The sequence below is a fragment of the Xiphias gladius genome, chromosome 14 (genome assembly GCF_016859285.1).
Source record: "Xiphias gladius isolate SHS-SW01 ecotype Sanya breed wild chromosome 14, ASM1685928v1, whole genome shotgun sequence".
Taxonomy (NCBI): Eukaryota; Metazoa; Chordata; class Actinopteri; order Istiophoriformes; family Xiphiidae; genus Xiphias; species Xiphias gladius.
In genome coordinates, this window is record NC_053413.1 from 2,207,855 (window position 1) to 2,215,620 (window position 7,766).

The 7,766-nt window shown below is 38.8% G+C and overlaps 1 protein-coding gene across 4 annotated transcripts in view; it reads left to right on the forward strand.

Moving 5' to 3' along the window:
- asph (aspartate beta-hydroxylase) overlaps nucleotides 1-7,316 on the forward strand; it is a 48,726-nt gene extending 41,410 nt beyond the window's left edge. For all 4 annotated transcript variants that reach the window (XM_040142900.1, XM_040142902.1, XM_040142901.1 and 1 more), the window contains 4 exons: nucleotides 545-1,334; nucleotides 2,815-2,865; nucleotides 3,038-3,085; nucleotides 4,590-7,316. In XM_040142900.1, the coding sequence (XP_039998834.1) occupies nucleotides 545-1,334; nucleotides 2,815-2,865; nucleotides 3,038-3,085; nucleotides 4,590-4,597 (897 nt within the window). In that variant the 3' untranslated portion in view covers nucleotides 4,598-7,316. The remainder of the gene's footprint in view (nucleotides 1-544; nucleotides 1,335-2,814; nucleotides 2,866-3,037; nucleotides 3,086-4,589) is intronic.
- Nucleotides 7,317-7,766: the final 450 nt, after the last annotated feature.

Genomic DNA, 7,766 nt, shown 5'->3' on the forward strand with positions numbered 1-7,766 from the left:
CCTGTCTATATAAGGTCTCACAGCTGACAATCCACGTCAGAGCAAAAACAAGGCCATATGGTTGAAGGAACAGCCTGCAGGGCTCAGAGACAGGATTGTGTCGTGGCACAGATCTGGGGAAGGCAACAAAAAAGATTTTTCTGCATTGAAGGTTGCCAAGAGCATAGTGACCTCCATAATTGTTAAATGGAAGACCTTTGGAACAATTGGGACTATACCTAGCGCCTGTTGACTCAAAGGGTAGAAAAGATTCACCACACCACCACAGCTTGAGTTTTTGGATTTTCATGATCATCCCTGTTGGATATTATGTTTTTAAAAGCGATGATAACAGAGTAACAAAAGCTACTGTTTTTTTTCTGTTCTCATATTATTTTTTTTGTGATACACAAGCTTCTGCTCTAAAAAGCATAAGGCCCTTTGACCCTTCAATCAAAATGGAAAAATTGTCTCTTGTTATTTTTGTCCAATATGTTCATACCTGTTTCAACTGCAAATAAACATCTTTTTTATAACCTTTGACTTACAATATTGCTCAATTCAGGTTGCTACAGTTGAGGAGGAGCCAGCAGCTGAGGAGGTTGCAGAGGAGATGATGGCAGATGAGCCTGCAGAGGAGGCAGCAGCTGGAGAGGCTGTGGAGGAGGTGGAGGAGGTGGAGGAAATGACAACAGAGCAGGCTGTGGAGGAGGTGGCTGTTGATGAGGATGTGGAGGAGATGGATGTTGACGATGCTGTGGGGGAACCTGCATTAGAGGTAGAGGCTGCAGTGGAGGAGTTAGCAGCAGAGGAGGTGGCTGAGAGTGTAGAAGAGGAGAGCCCTCCTGAAGAAGAGGCTATGGAGGACCAAGCTGATGACGAGGAGGCTTCTCATGCAGAGGAAGCTGCTGAGGAGCTTGTTGAAGAGGAAGCAGGGCCTTCAGAAAAAGCTGTCGAGGAGGTAGTAGAAGATGAGCCAGCCCCTTCAGAGGAACCTCCTGAAGAGCCCGCTGGAGAGGAGGAGGCTACTGAAGAAGCTGTTGAGGAGAAAGCAGAAGAAGAGGAGGAGACAAATGAAGAAGAGGAGGCAGCGCCTTCAGTAGAGGCTTTGGAGGAGACAGCTGAAGAAGAGGAGGCAGCGCCTTCAGTAGAGGCTGTGGAGGAGATAGCTGAAGAAGAGGAGGCAGTGCCTTCAGGTGAGTTCGCTGTAGAGGAGGAAGCAGCTCCTTCAGGAGAAGCTCTTGAGGCGCCAGCTGAAGCAATTTCTTCAGAAGAGGCAGTGGAGGAGACTGCAGAGGGAGAAGCAGCAGACACAGAGGCTACTCCAGAAGAAGTGGAGGACCAAAGAGTCCAAGGTAAGAAGGAAACGATTTACTGACAAGGTATACCAGTGGTATTTGGTATTGTCAAAATACAGTGTTTTTGACTTTGATACAAACATTGAGCTTAAATGAATAGTTTGAAACTTTGGGAAATATGCTTATTCGCTCTCTGGTGGAGTGTTAGATAAGATTGATACCACTCTCTATTAGAGGGGAACTCCACAGATTTTTACACATCAACATCTATTTTATAACATCTCCAGACGGAGCTGCACAGAACCTGATAAATTCCCTCAGTTGATGTCACTTAAGTCACTGTCGTTTGGGGCTTGAGGTTACATTAGCCACTAATAGCATAACACCCAAATTTCCAACCAAACTGTGGACGGTTGAGTTGAATTGTTGGCAATGTAACTGCTGGGTTTTGACAAGTAAGAGGAAGGTGTGGAATAAAAAAGGCAATATCTCTGGTTCTGTTGCATTGATTTAGATCGATGTTTGTTTATTTTGTTTTTCACAACTCCATTGTGAGTCTGACAGTGATATAGGAGTGTAAATGCTAAATCAGTGAAGGACCTTTTTAAAATATTAAGCTATAACTGGAGGCTGTTTTGCTTAGCAAAAACACTAGAAACGGGGCTATGGCTAGCCTGGCTCTGTCAAATGGTAACAAAATCCACCTACCAACACCTCACTGTAAAGCTTCACAAGAAAAAGTGTTGACACACATGGTTTGAGAGCTTATGATTAGAAATTTGCTGGCTGTCTGTTTTGATGACTCAGTAAGTAAAATTGTTATATCTGGTTCCTGGCATCAGTTCGTTATCAACTTTAGGTGGACTGGGATTCAGGTTAAGATTTTGTTGACTGTTTGAGGCTGTTGTTTCTTTTCAGCTCTTTAATTCACTATCAAAAACCAAACTGTAGCTGTCCATTGGAAGTATTCAGTGCTAACCAAGTGACTGAGGTTTTTGGTTTGAATCAATTCAATTTTATTTATATAGCGCCAAATCATAACAGGTTATCTCAGGGCACTTTTCGTATAGAGCAGGTCCAGACCATACCCTTTATAGTAATAAATCCATTTACACTACTTTCTAAGCAGTTTCCATTCCTGGTTGATACAGAGCTTGTCTCCCAAAGGATAAAGTAGCTTTATCAGCTGTAACTTAGCACTGATAACTGAACCATCTGGTCCGATTAAAGTTCTAAGACTTAATTTTATGAGAGACATTAAAACATTTGATGTAAGTACATACTACATTGCATGCTAGTAGGCCAAGTAGCATTATTCAGGGAAATAAGACTTCATTTTTCTCCTGCTCTTGAGATAATAAGCTGAAATATACTATTATTAGTGTCTACCAAGCTGTTAGCATGGAGTAATGGAGTTGATGATCCAAGGGTTGGGTTTTGTTGTCTGTGTTGTGCCAATGCTGGAGTAGTGTGTTAACTAGTTCTATTCTCTGGAGCATACAGTTTTTCATGGTGTCAAATGTTTGTTTTTTCACAGTCACAGAGACAGAAGATGTAGCACAGGAAGTAGAGGAGACAGCAGAAGAAGGTAGGTACCTATACACACACAGACGCACTTGATTTATTAAAAAAAAAAAAAACAACTTAAGGGGACAGGTATACTGTGCATTTGGTGGGGGCAAAAGCTTTATGAGGCAATATTATAAAAATATTTTAAAGATTTCATGATCTTACTTATGTATGTATGTTTGTCTTTGCAGGAGCAGAGTTTGATGAGACAGAGGAGCAGATTCAGGATGAGCCCACAGGTAAATATTGTTTTCAACAAACATCATTCTTATAATTAATTTTTATACTGTATAAGACCTTAGCATCTGTCCACACGGCTAAAGCCAGCGTAGGTCTTTAAACACATATCTATCTACTCATTTTGGCAACTAGACATTTTACTTTAAATAGTTTACAGAGTGGATAAAACTGAAAACACTGGCCTTGTGTTGTAGTGTTGATGGGAAAAACAGAATTTTGGGAAAATTACATAATGCCTGGCTAAACACAGTCGGGACTTGTGTCGCTGTAATCCTACTAATAAATGGAGAAATCTCTGTCTGTCTGTATGTCTGCCCTTTGATTTTCTTGACAACCGCTCATCCGATAGACTTCAAACTTTGCAGCTGTATTTCTGAGGACCCAAAAAAAATGTTTAAAAATGACACAGATGAATGCCGTAAGTAATGATGTCACATAAACTGTGTTGTCACAGAATGTTGCTTTATAAGTTTGTAAATAGAACCCATTACTACCATCAGGCTACCGACAGGCACATCTTGAACTGGCACTGCACTAGTAATATTAAATTGTCGGCTCTGTCACCTATAACATCTTTATGAATGATCAAACAGTTCCTAATTGTTTACGTGACATATACTGGTGAAGCAGTAGCTCTTATGAGCCACAAGGAAATCAAATTTTATGCTTGCTCAGATGTCTGACAACAGAAACTGAAAAATTTGTAAATTAGAATGACTAAATCAATTTAGCTGTATTAAAACACAATGTGGGTGATCACAGAGAGCAAGACAGAACAGAAGAAAAGTTTAACCAGCTGAGCTGAACCTTAAGGTTGTATGTAAATTTGTTTTAACATTGGAAGATCTGTTCCTACTCTTATGTTGGATTAGCAATGGAAACTTGATGAAATATCATGTAATACATAAGTAATAGCATGAGGCCAGAACAGCTTTTGGCAGCAGAATGTCTGCACGTTGAGCTAATAGTCAGTTGCACTTTGGCTGCTTTTACAGAAGAACACATTATCTTTTCTTTTTGTTACTAGAAACCCTGTGAAAGGACAGCACATATGTTTTTTTCCTTAGAGGGGATTCCACTTAGACAGAAACTCTTACTCCTTCTACAGCTGGGTCAGTAGTATAGAAGGAACCACTCCACACAAATGTGTATATTCAAAGAAGGAATTACAGAGTAGAACATTACAAACGGTACTCCTGCACAAAACAAATTGAAAAAAAACAAAAACAAAGAAACAGAAAACACTGTGATCTGCCATTAATTATCACCCTATTGTAACACCCTATGCCACCATATCTGTACAAATTTCAAACATAATGTATACAATCTATGAAGGGGGCAAATTTTTACTGAAACACCTTGTCTTACAATGTAATGCACCTTCCAATACAGTACAAGGTAATCAAATACAAGTGCAAGATTAGTAACTTCAATGAGACAAAGACATTGATAGAAACCCTGCACATGTAAAGGTTAACATCATCCTGTTTGTACTTCTGATAGAAACGTAGAAGCTGCTACGGTCGTCATGGTGACGGAGCAGGGACCCACTGACGTTGCATCAGCACCATCTGAGTGTGCTCAGAATGATGATGCATCTCTCCACTTCCAGAGAAGCGATTGAGTCGTTATGACAACCCACCCACCCATCTTTTTCCCTCTCCCTCTGTTTTCATACCTTACTTTAAATTTTCCTTTTATTGTCAAAGTGTGAGATAATGGATGAAAACTGTTTACTAATATGGTACTCCTGTTTTTACCTTTCTTGTTTTGTTTTTTTTTCATTAGTTTTTCATTTCTTTTTTTCTTCTCCAGTAGAGCACCCATTTCCATTTTTGTTCAGGGTGGTTTAGTTCTGTGTGTGTGTGGCCAGATGTCCAGGCCATGTGAAGTCTATGTGCTCTACTTGTACTGCAAGTCTGCCAGACTCTTGTATCAGCAAGCGCTGTAGTAAATCTGTCTTGGACTTTATTTTCATGTCTCTCAGTGACATAGTTTGGCTTTCTGGAGCTAATTTCTGTTGCCAAACAGATGAAGGCAACAAAAACATTTTCAAATTTCTTATTATAATAAAAAATTTAATTTTCTGCTCCTCTGTTGTAGTATTATATTAAGAATTTAGAAAGCCAGCTCCATTCAGCTGTGTCTCTTTCTGGTCACTGTTGTAGATTATATGCAAAGCTGTCGTGAAATTGTCAACTGCCTCCCCTCTTCAAACCTCTCACCCCTCCTCACCCATCCAGTTTATTTACCACTCAGTATGTGTTGACTCCAGGATGAGCCATATGCTAGCACGTGAACTTGGAGAGAAAGTGTGTGTTTGTGAATGTAGTGTATGTGTTTTATATGATGAGTGTGTTCTTGTACAATGACAAATCTCTTGCTTATCAACCCCTTCTGTTAGCAGTAAATGTCTTGATGTAGTTTTGAAGACTTGTGTTTAACTTTTTTTCCTCGTTTCCTAATTATATGTACCCGAGTGTGTGTGTGTGTGTGTGTGTGTGTGTGTGTGTGTGTGTGTGTGGTCTGTATATCTTTTTTTTTTCTTCATATTTCCATGTACGAATACCAAGACCATCTAAACAGACTATCAAATAAGTTTTAACTTCAGCTCTTTGAGATTGAACTTTGATGTAAATTAGGATACTGTTAATGGTTTAAAGCTGTCACGCTGTGGAGTCAAGATTCTTTTTCAAACACACCAGCTATGCATTGAGGCTAATTCAGGCAGAATAGTTAGACTGAAGCATTTTAATCCTGTGTGACCCAGACCCCATTTTCTTTAATGGTAAGTTCAGTGTAAAATATCTGTTATTTCTGGCTCCCAGAGGGTTAAATAGATCAGGCACCATATTCCTGTCGAAGTCTAGCCATAACTAGCTGACTGAAGCCAGTTAAATGAACCAAGATCTTTGTTTTTTTCATCACTGGCGAAATTTCACTGCCTCAGTCCCTCTGCTCAAAAACTTAGAGTTGTGTGTTTTATATATTTTCTTAAAGGGAACTTGGTGACATGTTTCTAATTTTCAGTTCCCTTTTCCTTTGTTACATCAGAATTTGTCTTGAAGTTTTTTAATCATTGATCCTTGGTAGCAGGTCTCCTGCAGGCCCAAAAGATCAGAGCACAAAACATCATCCTCTGAATTATTCCATAACATAACTGAACTTCTGGAATTAAGACAGTCTAATGAGAACTTTTGTATCTTATTTCGTAGATGATAACCAGATCTGCAGGTAAACATATTTTTTCTATCCCTATTCTAAGTGTACATCACCTTGAATTGGATAAGATTTAACTGGTACTCTAAGGTGGTTTTGGGACAGGGGTGCAGCACCCTGAACAACACGTTTCTGTTTTATGTTCTATGTGGATCTGATGATGTAGGAGTTAATTTCAACACAAAACAAATATTCTTTGTGTCACTAGTCCTCACATACTCTAACTAACAGATTGTTTTTAGGAATGCAACACCTCCCAGTTGTGTGCAGTAGCTCTTTTTGTTGGATGTCTTGTCTTCTTTCTGTGTCATCCTAGTTGGTCTTTTCTACTTCCTAACACTTGTAAGTCAATGTGAACTAAAAAAAATCTTTTTAACATTGAAAATTGCAATCTTTACCAAGAGATAGCTTCTAGATTTTTAAAAGGAACATTTTTCAAAAGGTATCTGAGAAATAAAGAGAACCTAATTTTTTTGAAAATGCTTTAAGCTTTTTTACAAAGCCATAAGCTGTTTGACACATGCAGGTTTAAGGGGCTGTACTACTAAATGACAACATTTTATTTTCTAAGAATACAAGGAAGAGCAATAAAATTTAACCAACAGAGAGACCACACTGCAGCAACCCATTGAAACAGATTTTTATGTTTTTCATTACTAATCTTTGATCAGAAGTCCTGTACATGCTGTAAAGGGTTGTGATACATGGGCAGCTTTGTTTACAGGTAATGGAGGTGGCAGTTAACAACATACAGTGTTTGGGTATACTAAGCTCAAAGGTATTGTGGGGAAATACTGCTTTTGGTTAAAAACTGCCCCTCTTTGCCTCACAGTGTTGTCTGTCAGTCATAACCTTCAGTCTGCAGATCTATTACTGTCCAGTAGATGGTGATGATGGTGATTAAATTATTGTAAAGTACTGATGATGATGGATTGTTTAAAGGAGCTTTGAAGTGTCAGTTTTCTGTAGATGATATGTTCTGGGAGCTGCAATAAAAGGTTTGGGACAACATAACAGTTACTCAAGCATTTTTATTGATACAGTTTGTTATTCATAATTCATGAAGTTCCAATGTTCTAGAGGCGAAATCCGTGATTTTACTCATAAAGAGTCATGTGAAAACTCCCTGGTGGCGCTTAGTCAAGTCTGAGAAAAAACCCTGATGATGCTATCAGGGTATTTTAGTTTTGGCTTAGAGACTACAAATTTATTACACCAAGCATGTGTTACAACCTAAACTTTAGTTTGTAACACAGTGTCTAAAATATGCTATTAAGTTGTATTATGGGAAATGTAGGATCCAACATTTTTGGAGTTTTACCCATACTAGGGACTTCAAGTCAGAATATCACACCCTCTCCTGCTTCATGTTGATCCTTGCAAGTGAAATAAAAAGTCATACTCATTTGTCTGTCAAAACAACAAATGGGCCAAATTCTCTCAAATTGTAAAGCATATAAT